The sequence below is a fragment of the Poecile atricapillus genome, chromosome 3, assembly GCF_030490865.1.
Source record: "Poecile atricapillus isolate bPoeAtr1 chromosome 3, bPoeAtr1.hap1, whole genome shotgun sequence".
NCBI classification, from domain to species: Eukaryota; Metazoa; Chordata; class Aves; order Passeriformes; family Paridae; genus Poecile; species Poecile atricapillus.
In genome coordinates this window covers 92,843,861-92,862,294 of record NC_081251.1, presented here as the reverse complement: position 1 = coordinate 92,862,294, position 18,434 = coordinate 92,843,861, and the positions used below count along the sequence as shown (strand labels likewise).

The following is an 18,434-nucleotide window of genomic DNA, read 5'->3' as shown; positions in this document are numbered from 1 at the left end:
ATGAGAAGTTAGTAATTGATTTGGCTCTGTTTTGAAGACAAAGCCTTATTTCTCAGAAGCATCAGCATAAGCTGTAAAGGGACTTGAGTTTATGAGAAAAACATGCATTGTAAAGGCATGCAGATTTCACCATAAGTGATGTGCTTCAGGAAGAAAGTTCTGTAAAAAAATATCCCCTCTACTTAATAGAAGTATGAAGCATTTCTTCCTAGTAAGCCTGAACTTTTTTAGTTGGGAATATCCCATGCAATAAATATTAAAAGAATCACCCTTAAAAATTAGCTGGTCTTACTAAGCATCACTGATAATTTATTTTAAAATCTAACACATATATGCAAAGAGAGCTTAATTTAGCAAACAAATTCTGAACTTTGCAGCAAATTATTTTCCTTGCAGATGAGCATCCAGAACAATTTCAATGTGAGTAGCATTAAAAAAAAACCTTCAAGGGTACTAAGCAAGAATTTATCCTTATTTTTCATAATATTTCAAAAGTAATGACCTTAAGAACCTTGAATAGCATAAACTACACAGTACTAACACTAGAAGAAACAAGTTTTGTTTTATCTAGTTAATGGTAGGAACATTACTGCAAATGTGGATGCCAGTATTTTAATGACACACTTTCATAAACCATCAGAGATAATTTATCAAAGATATGTATCATAAATGATAATAAATTATATTTACATTATATACTTTATAATTTAAGACTTCTTGTAACAGTATCTTCAAAGGACTTTAAATAATTTGAATAAAACGGGGTAAAGCTAGTTCAACTGAAAATCTTTACTGGTTTCGTACTGTTCTGTGTTTGATTTTTCTGTGTGTCCTGAGATATTATGAAAATATTTCTATATTCAGAGTATGAAGAAGTAAATAATTAAGTATAATTTTTCTAGCAGATGAATTCACTGGTGTTGATTCTTCATTGTTTTGCATCTGGTGCAGTCATTTAAGGATGCATAGAGTCAGTGCAAAACATTACAAAATTAGAATCATACTTTTCCAAATCCCTTTATGAAGGTGCTAAAAATGTAAGGCAGGCAACTGGAAAGTTACTTCCAGTGTCTTGTGGATCTCCTTTGGATACTGGGCTAGATTCTAATTTTATTCAACTAAATTCTTCAGAACTGATCCTTTTTATTGTTAATTCATAGTCAAGGGTGAGATATATGGACTTGAACTCCAGAGTTCAGCCATGTACAGCATGGTTTCTTTGAACAAAATGTAATCAGTGGTAAACAGGGGCAGACTCTCAATTATTCTCCATGGGAGATTCTTTTAGGCATTTGCTGGAATTCTTACAAGAAGAGTCTGCTCTGTGTGCTTTGCTGGACAGAATACGCACAAAAATATTTTCAAACTAAATGCAGCTGGTTCTAATCCTGTGATAATTCAATCTACATGCATCCCTAGCTTTAACATGAACCAAGCCATCTGTAAAATGTTAGTTACATTAGAAGACACAAATCTAGTTTTTTACCAGATCCGAGCCAATCAATAAGTCTTTCTTTCTTTGATCTTTGTATTTTCTGGAATAATGGCAAGAAACCAAACCAAAATCACCACAAAATCAATCCAAGCCTTAATACACTCTTAAAACTACTAGGAACAGTTTTTGATGAGGGGCTTCACTGCTGGTAGAGTTTCTCTCCTTCAGACATGCATTCCAGTGGTGATTCAAATTTTTCTCCTGAAATGAGTGGATAAACTGTACTTGCAATCATACAGCAAGCAGTAGGAATCCTAAAAAGGTAATTTTATTTTAAAAGATATATATGGACCTCCTTAGCTTATTTCAGGTGAAATCCAGACCAAATTTGTTTAAATAACAAGTAAAGACAATACAGGAACTAAATGCAGGAAGAATGCTGAGAAAAAATAAAATGCAGCCAATTCCAAGTACAGCAAAAGAATTTTATTCATATTGTATATTCACGTTGCATTCAATAAGCACACTCATGTGCTTATTCCATACTCTCACACACCAGCTACAATATGGTTCCAGTGACATTTACAGATAACAGCTTGTATTTAAAAAGCCCAGAGTTGTTTTATTAAAAGACAATGAATTTGCATTGAGAAATGCAGTGAGAAATGCCATTCTTTTTGTGAAAGTTCCTTTATGCATGATGTAGTTTTCCTCTATTTGTGAGACACATATTATTGAGAAGGATTTTCACTACCCCACATTTATTATATAAGAGACAGGGGAGTAGGAACGATCATGAAGTGCTGCTGCTGGTGTAGGGCAGTATTTTGATTTTTCTTGGTGCAACTGTCCATGCAAGGACATGGATGAGCGGAGTATGGAACTGATGTCTGCCCTCCAGTTCCTCTCTGGACCTTGAGGAAAGACAGTAACACTCAAAATGCTCTCAAGTAATTTTTTTAGCTACATACAAAATGATTCAAATGTAGCTCTTCACATTCTGCTGAAAACAGCATATTTTAAGCAGAGCTCCTCCTATGTACATAAACCCATAAGGCACAGAAATCAAGAAAAATATTATTTACTTGATTCTATGTTTGTTAAAGAGAGTCTGGTCTATTCCTCTAGTTGCCAGGAATAATTAATAAGTTTTCCTCCACATTTTTTTTTCTCCCTGTTCCTGCAGTCCTGTACTTTTCTGGTCACCTTATTAATGCTTGTTAGCTTTACAACACGGTTTTTGCAGTCCTCAAAATCAATCACCTTTTAATTACATGGAACAGTTAGAATAACCAAATAGCTCTTCCAAACACCTGCCATCACAACCAAACTTCTACTGCTTCGTTTACCTGAAACCCTTGTAGTCTATGTAGTGGTATTTTCATTTGAACTATTAAGTAAGATCTACTACTGCCTGATGCTTTTTGCCTTCTCCACTTACCTGGAACCTTGACAGTCTCCTCTTAAACCAGAGGACTGGATGCTCATCCCCATCTTCCATGTTGGTAAAATATTTGGGCAGACTCCATTGTTCCATCCACTCAACTGGTGTGGTGTGCCTTGAAATGGTTTTTTGCAGTTTTATGGTCAGTGCAGTTAACTGGTACTCCCTGCTCTGAAGGATGCTAGAAGGCTGACATAGGTAGGTAGAGACATGACAAAAAGAATATTCAATTCCAAACTCCTGGGCTTTAGAACATAATCTGAATTACAAAATACAATGGCAATCATACTGAAATTAGAAAAATATGAGAGATGAGTCAATTTCACCTTTCCTATGCTTCCATCTATACTCTTACAGCAAGATTCTGGTTTGACAGACTTTGTAGAAAGAGCACCTAAAGTAGATTTTGATCTTCATAAATTTTAACAGCTGGAACTGCTCACAATGATTTTCCACATGAAAAAAATGCTGGTGACATCTCTAAATCCTTAGATTTGGCAGAGGAAAATAGTATGTATAGCCAATATAATCTGTCTGGTGTATCTTTTATTCAAAACCAAAATTTCATTGCGTGTCATGCATACTTCAACCAAAGCATGCAGAGATACTGACTGAGAGAGGAAACCTTTAAAAGGCTTACACAGAAACAGAGAATACTGGAAGTCTGAGGTCACTATGAAGCCATTAGAAATTTTACTGTTTAAATTTGAAACAAAGAACCTTCAGAATATCACAGATGTGAAGTGGGACAGAAACAGGCAGTCAACCTGACAGGGCCATCTGAGCCAAACAATCTCATATATCTCACAGTAGAAGGGAAGACTGTGAAAGGATTGGCAGAGTAGAGAGAAAAAAAAATTAGAAACATTTAGAAATGTCCATTGGAGAGGACTGAGTTGCCTGTTCTGAGATGTGGTAACAGAGCATGAAGCACCATTCATAATGTTAAAGGAATGGTTAACTTGAGACATTTTTGCCAAATTTGAGTACTGTCCCTGTTTTTCTCAGCTATGAAGTCCTAAAGGAAACTTGCCCTTCATAGTTCAAGATTTATTTCCTTAAAACATATTATACCTCTGAAAATATGGAGCTGCAGAACCCAATGCTAATGCTTGAACAACCTGTGGAAATCTCACCTCCACTGGTTGCTGTTCAAAGGATGAATTTATGAGCACCTGGATATTAAATGAAACTTTTGTCTTCAGTGCCTGGCTCACAACTTCAACAATATTAGTTTTTGAATGGCATTTTTCTTCCTCTTTTGAGAAGCATTGCCTTTGCCTGTGACAACATTTATTTATCACATGATGCTCAGGAAGCAATTTTCTCATATCTTGTTTCCAGCCTGAAACATTCTCTGTATGCAGAGTAAACCCAGGGAGTTGTGGCCCTGACACATTAAGGATTTTGTCAGAGAAGCATGTTTTTGAAGGGCAAATGCCCTTATTCACCAATATTGCATTTAAAAGAAAACAAAAAGACCAAGTTGCTCTGGACGCACACCTTTGCCTCCAGTACCATTTCCCAAGCATTACAAACCATATAAAAGGACAAAGGATACTTCAGTGCCAGTCCAGAGACACCTGAGCCAAGAAATGCTGTTCCAGGAGGAAGATCACAGACATTGAGATCACATGCCTGAAAGAAGGTAGAAGTTTTGAGTTTCTTACGTTTTCAGGACTAACTTGACGAGATATTAGCCAAGAAATTATTCACAGCCCACCCCCCAAGTGAAGAGGGCAAGCCCCACATTTGGAAGCACAGTCAGTGCTGCTGCCATCTGCTGTTTTCATGTGGTATGGAAAATTTCAAATTACTCTTTTCCCCTACTATATTTTTTCAATTTTTAAATGCAGTCATATAAGGAAGATTAGAGGGAGGGCTTTCTTTCTCACAATTCTTCATTTAAAAATTCTAATTTACTAAATTGACCTGAGATAATTTGCTTTAATTTAGTTTTTCTGCCTATTTCAGGGATGAGTTTGGAGGGTTTTGTTCTGGTATTTTTTTTATGATTTTATATTTTTTTAACATGAATTCCCATTTGGGATAAAGGAAAAGGTTGTCCACTTCTACAGAAAAGCAAAGAAAGCAGATAAATAGGGGGGAAAATTAATTTGGGCATATTATATACTTTCTATGAGTAAATTTTAATTGGATGACTTGCATAAATGGAATGTAAATTTGTCTACAGCACAGCATGGGTTTGGCGCTTTAAAAGCCGAAGTTCAACCTCTGACATCATTAATTAGGAACTATAATTAGTAAATGTAGGGTAGGTAAAGGAAATGAAAACAAATGTGCTTCATTAACTATTCTTCAGGCACAGGTAAATATGAGTTCATTCACTGCAACTGTGCACTGCATGCCTTAGACAGCCTTATTAGGAATAAAATAATAATCTACTGCCTTTGACTACAGAATAGCTAACTGCCCTGGTTACATTTGTTAGGGATCCATGACTAGGAATCACAGTGCAAGGCAGGTTTGAAGCTTCCTCTTTGAGCATTTACAATTTTGACCCAGAGAAAATTATCACTGCCCCTATTTCACTATGAGCCTGAATGACCTTGGGGGTCTTCTCAAAGCAGGAGATATTAAGATGAATGGTTTTGATGACCATTAGGAAACCAAGATTAGAATTTTACTTTCTTGATTAATTGTGATGATACTGATATTATTAATTCACGAAGACACAATCAGTTGCCTCATTAGACTTTGCAAGTGATACATTGTTTTTGTATGACACATCTGAATGCTGCGTGTCCCTGAGCCTGGCAGAAACTCCTTCCTAGAGCTACATCTTCTCCTGGGGCAGTAAAGTAAATGTCTGACACTGCAGATACGAAAATGCCCACAACTAAAAGCTCAGTTGTACACTGTTGGTATCCAGAGAACAGCTCTGCCCTTAATTCAAGTTATCTATCGATGGCTATTATTGCAAAATTAATTTTTTGGAATGGCAGTAGAGTTTCTTTCCACTTTATTTCAGTTTAGCCCATGCTGACCTGTTTTTGGTCTTCACTCTCCAGCCGATGTCTAAAACCTTTGTTGGCGCTCTCAGCCTGTAGAACTGAGAATGATCATGGTGCTGCTCACTGAATTAGGGTGCTAACATTATCCTTTCTAAAGGAAAGCATCACACACCTGCCCTGCTGGCTAATAACCAGGCAATAGAGTGGCTGTCACAGCTTAAGAAGTAGAAATGGAAATGGGAAAGAATCCCGAGCTCCCAGAGGGGACAAACCCAAACATAAGACATAAATCTATTGCTGAGTATGGCATAGCTGAAAGACAGTAAAAGATTCCTTAAACTGGGCAGAACAACAGGACAAAAGAAAAACAAACCTCCTAAACCATGTCTGTTCATTTTTTATTATGAGGTGGGCTACAGCCTGCCAGCCTGTTTTAAAATCAACACTTCACAGCAAGAAACTACACAGCAATGTATCACTTCTCTGCAGGCACTTCCTTCCCCTGACAAATGGTTCAGGCACAGTAATAGCTTAACCAGAACCGCACTGAGGGGCGACTAGCACTGAGGGAGGATGATCTATAGGAAATAAATCTGTATTTATTTACAGACACATACACAGGCACGCAGCTTATTGTGCAGAGCAGCTTCTTATTGTGGAAAATGAGCTGTATAAAATGCAAAGCTACAGGAGATGTTTTAACACTCAGGGGAAAAAAAAAATAAATTCCACATGTTACGCTAATTTATTCTGTCCCCAGGGGGGATCTCCATAAACTTCTCAGTTGAAAAATCAGCTCCTCTTCCAGCAGTTTTAAGACTTACTAGTTGGTACTCCTTGTTAACATCACTAACCTGCTAGCCTTACATTTTCCTAATTTTTCTAAGAAAGGAGAACAGAAAAGGGATTGTTTGAGAGCTCATCATAGTGCTCCTGAGTACAAGCTGAAGCACATTTTTTCCTAAGGCAGAGAATAAACTGCACCCTAATGTAAATGGCTGATACAAAGCCAATGAACCAATTTATGCCTCAGCTAAATCCTTAACTTAGCACTTATGTAAGACATTAGACTTTTATAGCACTTGGACCAAGGTAGGAATTCATGAGGAGCTCACTAATTTGAGAAAACAACTTGAGTGTGCTTTTCAGTACGACAAACCAGACCACTTATCCAATTAGTGAGAGATGAAGGAAGATAAATTCTATTTTTTCAGCTTTCTGAAATGTTTTTCAGATTTTCTTATTTAATACAAGCTCAATACAAAGCTGTAGAATAAAACTTTTAAGCTGCTCTCTAGTTACAATGCTAAGCCTTTCCCCTCATGAGTAAAAAAAAGTATTGTACATGCAGGATTTAACTATCTCTGCTCGAATTCTGCCAATTTTTAAATGCTTAGAAATCACAATGAATCTGCTCATTCCCCACCAGGGCTGGTAAACGAATCAGCACTAGAGCACTTCTATTTTTCTTTTACTCAGTAGTCACATTTGTACGAGACTATTACTTTTTAAACACATTAATGTAATGATGGGAAATTTAGCATAAGCTAACAGAGATTTGTAGGTTCTACACCTGAACCTAAATGTGCATTTAATGAAGGCCCCAGGAAATGATGCAGTCCTTGCCAAAGTTTCACTAATGGCTTGGAACTGAAATTTTGGGATAATCAACACAAAGAAGCAACCTGTAAGCTGGACTTTTCAGGATATGGATGCTTAGCACATTCTCAAAATAAAGCCATTTCTATTCAGTCTCCATTATGGAGACTCTCACAAATCATTACTACATTTAAAAAAATTTTGGCTTTTTTGACTGACAGTAAATTGTATTTGTGCTATTAAATGAAGACATCAAACATTTGGAAACAACGCTGCATACTGTGATGGAAATCTACTTGCAATAAAATGAAAAACTAAATGTGCAGAAATGAAACAAAGATCAGCTCTATATGGCTTCAAAAGTCAATCTCTATGAATTTTTATGCTAATCAGCTAAGAAGTACTGCCACTATAGAAATAAGACTATGATCCATCCTACTACTACTACAAAAAAGTCTACCTAAACAGAACTTAGTCACTGGAAAGCTTTTGGCAAACTCTCGTATTTTTGTTTTGGAGGACAATTTCTGTTCTTGCTTTTTAAGACAATGGGGGAAGACCAGGAGATGATTAGGCATATGTTAAGATCAGACCTCCAGGAATACTTTACAAAAACTGCAGGAAGCATGTACAGAGGAATATCAAAAACACTTGGCTTCTAAAATGCATTATACAGGAGCAGCTTGGTGTCTTTACCAAAAATGAATGAGGATACACACAGCAGTTAATTCATCCTTGTTTTAAAAATCCTAGGCCGTATTTTTGTTAAACACATAATTAGAAGCCTTAATGGAAGTTCTCTTAGTTCTCTTCAAGTTCCTGACAAGACTCTTAGTGCCTTCCAGCCCATTCAGCATTACAGGTGCTGATTTGTGTTTCTGGGTAATTTTGAGGGACTGAACCTTAGGCTGCTTCTTGGGGGAGGCAAAATCCCAGCCCAGAAAGAAAACCTCCAGAGATTCTGTGATGAAGGTAAGAGAAGTAACCTCTATAAATCAGGAAGAAGTAATTTAATTTTCCTCTAGGTCAGGCATCAAATCTTTTCCCTTACATCAGTGACCCCCGGGTACTTGAGACTCACTTGGGAGAATTAACAATATCACATGCCTTATGGCAAGCCAACAAAGTTGTTCTCAAAGTTGATCTTCAAAACAAGGTATCATAAAGAACCCACTTATCTGCAAAGGACAACATCTCAAATGAGCATGGGCAGAAATCCTACACTGATTACACCACCAGCTGTGGGGCGCAGCTGGTTGTAAATAGCATCACCTCACCTCTTCTACTTTTCCTAGGTCTGCAGGTAGAACAGGAGAGAGGCACGATCAGACTTCTGGGGCTGGATTAGACTTCTGACTTTCTTTGCTTTGCTTGTTGCCGTCTGGGCTTTTGCTACTCACCCTGAAGAGGTGCATCAGAAAAACTGCAGGAGGGAGAAGATGAGTCCTGTGGGATGAACATTTCTCTTTCTAAACAGTAAGATGAAATGGCTCGAGTTCAGACTCACAACTTCATGTACAAGAATCTCAGCAATTTCATTTTCAGTTGTTAATAATTTTAATGTTTCCTCAGTGGAAAAATGCTTGAATGTAATTTACATTCAATCCACCAAAAGGTTATAAACTATTTCCGGGCTGAAGGCTGCTAAACTATGTCAATTCAAAAAAAAAACACCAAGACAAACAGGTATTCTTGCAAGAAGTACTGTTCACAAACTTGCAGTCCAAGGAAAATGTGCCAGAGAAATGAAACAATGGGGAAAAACCAGCCTATTTCCTTCAAGGGCTGTGTAAATATCTCTGGAATGTGTGTAGCCTCCACTGTGTATTTCAGGGTGACCTCCTTCTGGGGTTTGCATTTTCAATAACTTCCCTCTGGTAAGAGAAAGACTTGGTGTGTACATTCAGGTCCCCAGCTAGGGTCTATCAGCCTTGCCTGCTGCAGTCAGCAACACCAAAGTGATTTAGTGCAGCTGAGGCACTGGCTCATTGCTCACCAGCTATTCTGAGAAGCAGAGCTCAGGCTTTGCCTGTCCCAGCATTGGTCCAGTTGCCTCCTGAACCAGCGGGAGTCACAAGGGGTCGGGCTGCAATGCAGGGGGAGGGAGAGCGGCAGAGAAGAATTTAGATCTCCCAAACTGTGACTCTGTCAAACTGATGTAAAAGTACTGCCCCGTGGTATCACATTTATCTTTCCTTATTTGCTATCTATATGTGCAATAAAGCTCTGGATGTTTAGCTGATTTGGAAGTTGAGATGGGATATTTCAAGTTTACTCCAATCTTGAATAGCATTATCTTTCTTTAGCATCAAAACATAAACTAGAGGGAGACAATAACTGAGCTTGTTAAAACTTTGTAACCACTCTCTGGGTCATGTTTTTGAATCACTATCAACAAAGAAACAGAAGTTAAACCCCTTAAGGCACTGTACAATTCCTCCCTTCTCCAAGTCAAACATTAGTACTATACTGGAGGTAAGAAATCACCTTTTCCTTAGGGTTTGCACCTGGAACAGTCATACTGTTAATCAGTTTACAGCTATGTTAAATAATTTGCCAGTACTACCTGTCTGAAGCTGACACAAATAAGAATATTTTTTTCATTAATTGTAAGTTCTTCCACTCATCAGCCAACTAAAATTGTTAAAGATTACATACACATGGTAATAGATGTATTTACTACATATTTTTTTTGCTCAAGTTCTGCTTCATATTCTTCATATATTATCTATACTGCAATTATATCTGTTGTGCACACCACGATCAATAAATAAATTAATGCTTCAGTCAAAACCCCACCTAAATTTACATAGCATACAGAAGTGGCTTAGACTGAAGAATTTAACATAAGAATTTAAAAGCTGGAGTTTACCACATTTAGTTAAATTCTGCATACTGTTTTATCTTCAGAAATTCCTATATCAAATCACATTGCAGTAAACTTCCTTCCCAAATGTCTCAGTTTTGTTCATTTCCTTAACTCTGCAGCTTTACTTTTGAAATACTGGAACCAAATCTTGGGCTCTCAACAATACTCCAGTACCATATTCATGCTCAATATAAGATTATGGAGAACTGGTTTTCTTTGCAGCTCTTTAACCTTTTTGGTATACTTCCATACAAGCTCTGTACAACCCAGCTAATCAAAGGCATTCATTCATGCTCCTAACCAATTTCAGTAGGATCAAACATCTAGACAAGGATCTATGATGCCATCTTCACTTCTGAACCTCAGTTTCCAGTCTACAAAATAGAGACAACACTTACAAACATAAGGATGTTTAGAATACCTCACTCGTGGATGTATCTGAAGGATGGTTTTGAAGAGCTGAAGAAGGCAGCTGGGCTTGCTTTTTGTTTGGTTGGGAGTTTTTGTTTAGCAAAACAGCACACCTGATACACACAAATCCCACCTGGGGAATTTGCATAAGGCTCTGTATGTGGGAAAGGGACTCCTTTTCTGAAGAAAATTGTGCACAGGTTCTGAATTCCCAGGGCACTTTTCCTTTCCTACCTTGAGGAAATTTCTCTGTGTACTCCCAATGCTCTGAGTATATTGGAAACCTGCCCTGAGGCAAGCAATAAATGGGGGGTGGGGAGACAGGACTGCAGCCTGGCTCTTCTTGCTTTTGTTTGTAAAGTGAAGCATTCTGAAGGGGATTTTGACTGGACTATATTGACTGCAGGGGCCATTTCTCATAGCTAAAAGACCATGAAAATAGCCTATATAGAGCCATTCTACAACATACTCCAAGTGCGGGTAGAAGCTCTAACGCCTGGTAGTAATTAAGACCAGACCCTAGAGGCTAATGGTGGCTCATTTATAGCAGATCGATTACAGGACATCGTTTTTTGACAAGACTACAGGATGTATGATGGTGGATTATTAATGTAGTTGGCAGGCAGCTGCACTCAAATTCATTGCTGCGGCAGCTGTTCAGTAAAATTTGCTGGAAAATCCAGTGGAGATTAGGTTTTGATGAAAAATTTCAAGGCGCTTTTCTCTAATGTGAGCAAGCACAAACCTTCTGGGTTTATTGAATGCTGCAGATCAGCAAGATAACGATGCTTTTGCCTAAGCGGATGAAAGGTGCTGGAAAATGTGGGCTGCTCCCAGCAGGTCTGTGCTGCTCTCCAGCTCCGAGTTCTCCCCAGTCCTGTTCGACAACATCCACAGCCTGTCATTAGAGGGCCCAGCTGCAAATGCCAGGGCCGTGTTCGTGAGGCAATTACCCACGCCTCTGTGTAACTGCGGCACTCGCCGAGAGTGCATTACGGGGAGATACTTGCAGCAAAGCAGGATGTTGCGATGGGTACGGAGCTTTTCCTGACCGAGGAGAAAGTGCGTCATGCAACTCGTTGATGTTGCTTAACATACGAAATCGCCTTGACTGGGCGATTAGATAGTATGCAGCACAGCTGACTTGAATTTCTGGTCCTACTTTCTCTTTTCCCCAGACATCAAGCACATGACTGGAAGGTATAAGAGACGGTCGGGAGCCCGGCTGGGAGCGGCGGGAGTGACTGCTTATGCCCAGCTATAAGAAATGCCAGAGTACAGAAGTGATAGTTCCTCTGACTTAACATCAGCGAAGAAAAACTTCCCCGAACTAGTCTGAACGAACGTTTTGAGAGTCACCTAAGAAGATCTGTTTTAGATTGCTGGGGTGATTACATTAAGTCGCCCAATTAACCCACCCAGAGCCTACTCGATAGCACAAGTTTTGACTATAAAGCGAGGCTCCTGGCCGACCCGCACGGGAGAAGGCGCGCTGGCCCCGGCGCTGCTCCGGCCGCAGCCCGTGTCCCGTCGCGGCCCGTCTGTGCTCGGGGCAGCGGCCGCAGCTGTGGCGGAGCCGCGGCCCGAGGCGCTGGGCGCTGCCCGCCCGCAGGGGAAGCGGCGGCTGCCAGGGCGGGCGGAGTCGGAAGCACGACAGCACGGGGCGCTGGGGCGGCGCTGCTGGCGGGGGCGGGAGTAGCTCGGCACTCGCTGCCGTGCTGGGGTCGCGGCGCAGGGACGGAGCCGGGCAGCGCCGGCCCCGCAGCAGCGCCAGAAGCAGCGGCGGCAGGAGGAGGAGGAGGAGCCGGAGCCGCCGAGCGCAGGGAGCCGCCGGAGCCGCTGCCCCGGGCGGCTTGTGAGCGCCGGGCTGCGGCGCCGCCGCTGCCTGCCGCCGCTCCGCGGGTGAATGAACCTGTCCCGGCCGACCACGACGGCGGCTTCGCCTCGGGCTCCGGCACCAGCCTCCCCCCGTACAAGATGGACGGTTTCGCCGGGAGTTTGGGTGAGTGGCGGCGGGACGGGACGGGACGAGGTGCGGGCAGCCCGCCTGCGGCGGGGCCCGGGGCGCGCACCTGCGGCCGGCGGGGATGCCGGAGCCGCCGGCTGGGACTGCCCGGTGCCGGCCGGGCCGGTGCGTGCGAACACCGCCCGCGGCGGGAGGGGAGGGGATGCCAGCGCGAAATCTGGTCAGCTTCAAACCATCTGTTGCGAGAGCTCCGGCTGCACTTGCCTTCTTTGTTCTTCACTCGCCGTGGGTTTGCGCTTCCCCAGAGCTAGTTGCTTGGCTTTGGGCTGATGGTTTGGCTCAAGCTGTTCGGGTTTTTTTAGACGTTATTTTGATTTTTGTCTCTCCCTTTTGCTCCGGGCGGGAGAGACGCCGTCGGTCCGGGCGCAGCGGGCCCAGTGTCGCACCGAGAGCCGCGGAAAGCTCTGCCCTGTCCCGGCTCAGAGCGGCTCCAAGGGGAACGCAGCACCCCTGGAAACTTGGGGGCGCTGGCGGCATCCGCGGGAATGGTAACGGGACAGTCGGTGCCTTCCCGGTGTCCGAGCATCCGTCCGTGCGCCCGAGGAGCCCTTCGGGCTGCTTGGGCGGCAGGTTCCTCTGCCGGAGCCGTGGCGTGAGCGAAAATATTAACTGCTTGTTTTTGTTGCCAGAAAACTGATAGGCTGCTCTCCCTTCAGTTTTATGAAGGCTGCGGCAAATTGTCACCAGTTTCTTGAAGCAAAAATACTCCACCAGACCAGTTTTTGACTCGTTTGGGGGACAGATCGCATGTGCTGCCAGGTTGTGCTGATTACAAGTGTCAACTGACCATGTATCCAAATGTAACACTTGTAAACCCTGTAAGTTTCCATTTCTGCAAATTTTAAGGCCATTGACTTTGAGGTGCTGCCTACCTGCTGCTCTCATCGTATTCAGTGCTGCTGCATCTATTGCAGGCATTTCGTGCTCAAACTCACTCCATCTTTTGTAGAATAATAAATCTGTGCCTCTTAAAAACAAGATTAATTTATTTTTACGTCACTCCCGTAAAACCTGTAGTAACAGTGAATAGTTCTCAATTTTCTGGAAAAATTGACTCATTTGAATACTTCTGAGTTTGATCCTAACCTTTCAGGTTTTTGAAATGTCAACTCCAGCATTTTGGGCATCTCTCCAAACCAAACTGGTGCACCATAATTAACAGTATGCTTTGGTAGTTTGGCTCTTTGCCAGATATACTGTCCTTGCTCGAGTAACTGCCATGGCCATTTTAGATCTGGTGATCAGAAAGCGACACATGGAGGAATTGTACGGGTTCTGTTCCCGGTTTTCTGAGGGAAGATTGTGCCTGTGGGTGACATATGCAAATGTGCCGTGGTTAATATTTATGAACCTCTTAACCCAGCAGAGGAACTGATCACCATATCAAAGCACACCGATATTGCTTTTAACTCGTGCAGTATTGGTCCCCTGAGGTCGATATTTAGAAATAACTTTTTTGTTGGAAGTAGGAAAAAACTCAATTATGAGATAATTAAGCTTTGCTTTCTTGCATGGAGTTTCTCAGTGGACAGTGGCACGGGATCATTGGGTGGGCCAGCACCTTGTGCTGTGGAGCCATGATGGGCTCATTGGGGCATCCCATGTGTCTTGTTAAGGGGGGCTCCATCTGGATCTTTAATTTGTTTCACTGTTTGTTCAGGAACACGCTGTGATTTTATGTGAATTTAATGAGGATTAAGCTCAGCTCAACCTTTTAAAATGTGTATTATGATATTCACTGCTAGTTGGCCTTTGATTTTGCTTTTGTGGTAAGCACTGATGCGCAGAGGTTTTCTGGACTTGGGCTGAGGGGACGGCATTCCCAGAATCTTTTGCTTTGAAGTATGAAACTTTATGTGACTTTTTTGTTTCCAGGTTTGAATCATGCTGCTCAGTCCTCTTCTGTATTTTTAATCACTTGTTGGCTTTTCTAGCTGCTAATGAGCACATAGTGTTCACAAAGATGTGTGAATTGTTCTGAGACCTTTTTTTTTAAACGTCTCTAATTAAAATCTAATGGCTTGAATTTAATCAGCTGTCTGCTAAATGTCTTTTAGGAAGGCCATAAATTAATGTAATTTAGAATGAAATGTAAAAATTAATTAAAATTATTGTTGGCAAAACTGTGCTGTCTATGTATGTGCATGCTCAACCAGTCAAGCAAGCTTATTAGAGAGCAAGTTGTCCTTTTAATGCCTCTTGTCATTATCTGGAAGGCAAAATGTTATTACAGATTGTGCCCTCTAGCACAGGCAGAAATACCTTCTTGCATGTCTCTTGCAGTTGAAAATACTTTACGCAGCTGTTTTCTTTTGGCTTCCACATTGAAATTTTTATGAGAATAAACAGATGAAAGAAACCATTTTATATGTAATTTAGAAAATTGTTTTGGTTATTGGCTTAGTAAGTGCTTATGTAGCACTCTACTTACAAGTATACAATTACTGTATACAGTAAAAAAAAATCTATATGTTATGAGTTAACTTGCACAGTTTAAATAGATATTGATTATTTTGATAAAGCACTGAGTTATTTCCCGTTTGCTGTGACATCAGTACCTTTAGAATATCACAGTGATAATTGGATCCCATTTATTGTCTCACATAGGACAGTTGTATCTCACATTTGGCATTGCCAAAGTGATGGCTCTCAGAGGGCTCAATGGATTCTGGCCATCTGCTTTTTCGGATTCATCCCTCGAAGTCAAAGAATGTGCTTCTGAATGGGAACAAGAAGTCTGTGAACTTGGACTGGGGTGCCTGGGCTCTTGCCTTGTGCCCTGGCTGAGACAGAAGCACAGCATGGGTGTCTGGCTCTGATGCTGCCAAGTTCCCCTGCCCCTCAGGGTCCTCATCAAAACAGACATGCATCAGGGCAGAGAAAGCACTGTTGATTCTGCCAAAGGAGTCAAGCAGAGAGTTCTAGCAAAAGGAAAAAATGAAAAAGGCAAATAAAAAAGCCCATGTGGGAAATAGTGCAGCTAAGGCTGTCAGTAGGTGTTGTCCTGCCTCATCCCTCGCTCCTGTTTATTTCTGCATTACTGCCCTGCGTCTCTTCCCCTCTCACGCTGGTGCCTGTGAGCCCCGGGTGAGCTGATTCAGACATGCCCATCAGAGGGCTGCAGGACTGCAGAAGACTGATAGTTTTGCCAATAATAATTTTGAGTTTTAGGTATCATCGGGGATTATATTATTTTTCTGCTTTGGTGCTTGCCCCTACTGTTTTGATGGGTTTCTGCCTAAATTGTCTTGTTAGGGAGTAGGAGAAGCATGCCAGGTGGTGGGAGGGAAGCAGTGGGAGCCTTCAGCTGAGGGTAGGTTGGACCAGGTGGGGCTGTGTGTAGCTGCCAGCTCTGAGAGTGACTTTGCTGGGTCTCGTCTAAGATGTGAGATCTCTTAGATTTAAGGAGAGCCAGCCGTGGCAGGCTGCCTGGGGCTGGTGAGGAGTGAATGCTCTTTGCTGGACAGTTTTCCATTGCTTTTAGCAGCTGCATTGTTTTCCTGTCTGAGAAGGCTTCTGCTAATTGAACTCTGTAACAATAACTCATGGTAAACAAAGATATGGAAACATTCATCAGATTATATTAAAAAAATCACTACAGCCTTTTTCAAGTTTTTCACCAGTGTGTGATAATAATCTGGAATACAGCATTTCAAAAGGACTCTCTCCATTATTGATGTCTGTGGCAGAATAGTAACTCATAAAAATATGGAGAAGTCTCAACTTCTGATTTCAAACCGGGGTTTTTGTGCAGCTGTGCAGGATGCCCTGAAGGTTAGAAGGAATCTTTCTGAAGGATTCTCTATGGATGAAAATAGTTTCACAGATAAATTAAAATCACTCTTGTCTTGGAGTTTCAGGCAAGAAGAATAATTTAGGATTTTTTAAAAAAGATTCTTTGAGCCTGTGCATTTTGTTTTCAGGGAAATAGAAAGCAAAGGAGAGCTGAAATTACTAAGTGGAGACCAATGCTTTGCTCTGCCGTTGTTGTTACTGGAAGAAGAACTGGAGACATAATAAAAAAGATTCTTTATCATTTTGTGCAGTATCTACCTTTTGTTCTGTCACTGTATTGCTACTAACTGCAGTTTATATGCTAACCACTTACTGGAGGGGTGACATGGTTCATATCATTTTTCTCCATTTCCTTTCCTGGGTATTGTGCAGAAACTCTCTGTCTTCTGGGTCGGTTCTGAGGCAGCGTTATGAGTATGTGCTGCTGCTCAGCCCTGGAGGAACCAGCAGTGTCTGTTGAACCTGTGGCTTTGCTGAAACCCAGTAAGGCTTCTCCAGAGCCCCCGGTCTGTGCGGGCAGAGCTGCTACAGGGCTCAAGGTGGCTCAGGCAGAGAGGATCTTGTGGTCGCTGGTGCTGTGAGCCTGGAAAGCGTGTGCACATGATGATTCATCTCTGGCTGGGCTCACTACCGAGAAAAATGAGTGTGTGGGGTATTTGTCATTTATTTGGGCTAGAATATTAAGTTTTATCGTTGCCCGTCTAGACTGCAGAAGTGGCCGTGGTGCTGCAATACAATTGCTCATAGCAACAGCGAGCCCAGCCTGATTCACAGTGCTCTGCTTGCTCGTGGGATTGCTGTGTGCTATTGTCACTGTGCTGGTCTTCTTAAAAATAAAAACTTTGGCAGGACATCATTCTCCCCTGCCTGAGAAGGATGGCCTTGGCTGGTGCCAGGGGAGATTAAACTCCAGCAGCAAGGAGGGAACAGGCTGTTTGCTTTAGCAAGTTGGTGGTGGCGGCGGCTCACCTTTTGCTAGAGGTCTTCAGTTCATGTGCAGTGGAGGAACTCTTTGCTCTCTAGCCAGCTGCAAAGCAAAGGATTGTGTGTTTAAAAAACAATCCTGTTTTTGCACAGAGTAATTGGTAATATTTGGTCTCGTTGTGAGTAGTATCTCAAACACAGGAGACTGTTAGAACTCCCTCTCAAAATTTCTCTCTCCCTTAGAAAAGCTATTATTAATGCTTGGGATGCTTAGAATCATTTCTGGCCTTACAATGGGTTTTTCATGTTCTTTAATACTTTTGATACTGCAGTAGAGTTATATGACAGGATTGTCTTTTGCCTGAAGAACCTACTCTGTAAGGATTTTTTCCTTCTATGCTTTATATCATGAAATATGCAAGAGGGAAAAAATTGGTCGAGAACAGTGTTCTTAGAAGTTTTTGAAGCAGTATTTTGTTTAGTAAGTATTATTATTAATAATAATTGTATTGTTAGTAAGGGTGATCCACGTCAGTCCTTGCTCTTCAGAGCTGCTTCCCTTCTTGGTGTGGTTTGTATCAATTAGTGAAGTTTATTTTTCCCTTCTCTCTTCAGGTCCTTGCTAAACCTAATCCTTAATGAATGTGATCGTAAGGCCAAGAATGTTGTTCCTGTTTTACTCTCACATAATGTAATGGGAAGGGTGTTAGAGCATAATTAATTTTATAGCACGTGGCATGTATGATGACAGTGCAAGCCTCCCCGCTTTTGCTGGTGTTGAGTCTTTCTAGTAGGGACATTCTTCTGTTTAGGAGGTGAAAAACACCTGATAAATAACTTTCCATAAGCTTCACTAACTTCCTTTTCAGGAAATCTTTCTGCACTTACTTATGAGCTCAGATGGAACCACTGCTCACCTCGCTTTTCCTCTCTGGAAACAAGTAAGCACCAGGAGT

General features: G+C 41.5%; 1 protein-coding gene and 1 long non-coding RNA gene across 4 annotated transcripts in view; one reads left to right on the top strand and one right to left on the bottom strand.

Moving 5' to 3' along the window:
* Positions 1-1,918: 1,918 nt before the first annotated feature.
* Positions 1,919-12,345, bottom strand: LOC131578301 (uncharacterized). 3 transcript variants are annotated; one of them, XR_009277435.1, is made up of 5 exons: positions 12,152-12,345; positions 8,731-8,899; positions 4,383-4,517; positions 2,877-3,068; positions 1,919-2,349 (listed from the first exon to the last, which is right to left on the bottom strand). It is a non-coding gene; the product is annotated as an uncharacterized LOC131578301 (long non-coding RNA). The 3 variants fall into 3 exon arrangements; XR_009277436.1 differs by having other exon boundaries at positions 8,731-8,876; XR_009277437.1 differs by lacking the exon at positions 12,152-12,345 and adding an exon at positions 10,744-10,795 and having other exon boundaries at positions 8,731-8,876.
* A 66-nt stretch (positions 12,346-12,411) lies between these two features.
* Positions 12,412-18,434, top strand: part of EML4 (EMAP like 4) — a 147,318-nt gene continuing 141,295 nt past the window's right edge. The window contains exon 1 of the mRNA XM_058835140.1: positions 12,412-12,735. Within this exon, the coding sequence (XP_058691123.1) occupies positions 12,711-12,735 (25 nt within the window). The 5' untranslated portion in view covers positions 12,412-12,710. The remainder of the gene's footprint in view (positions 12,736-18,434) is intronic.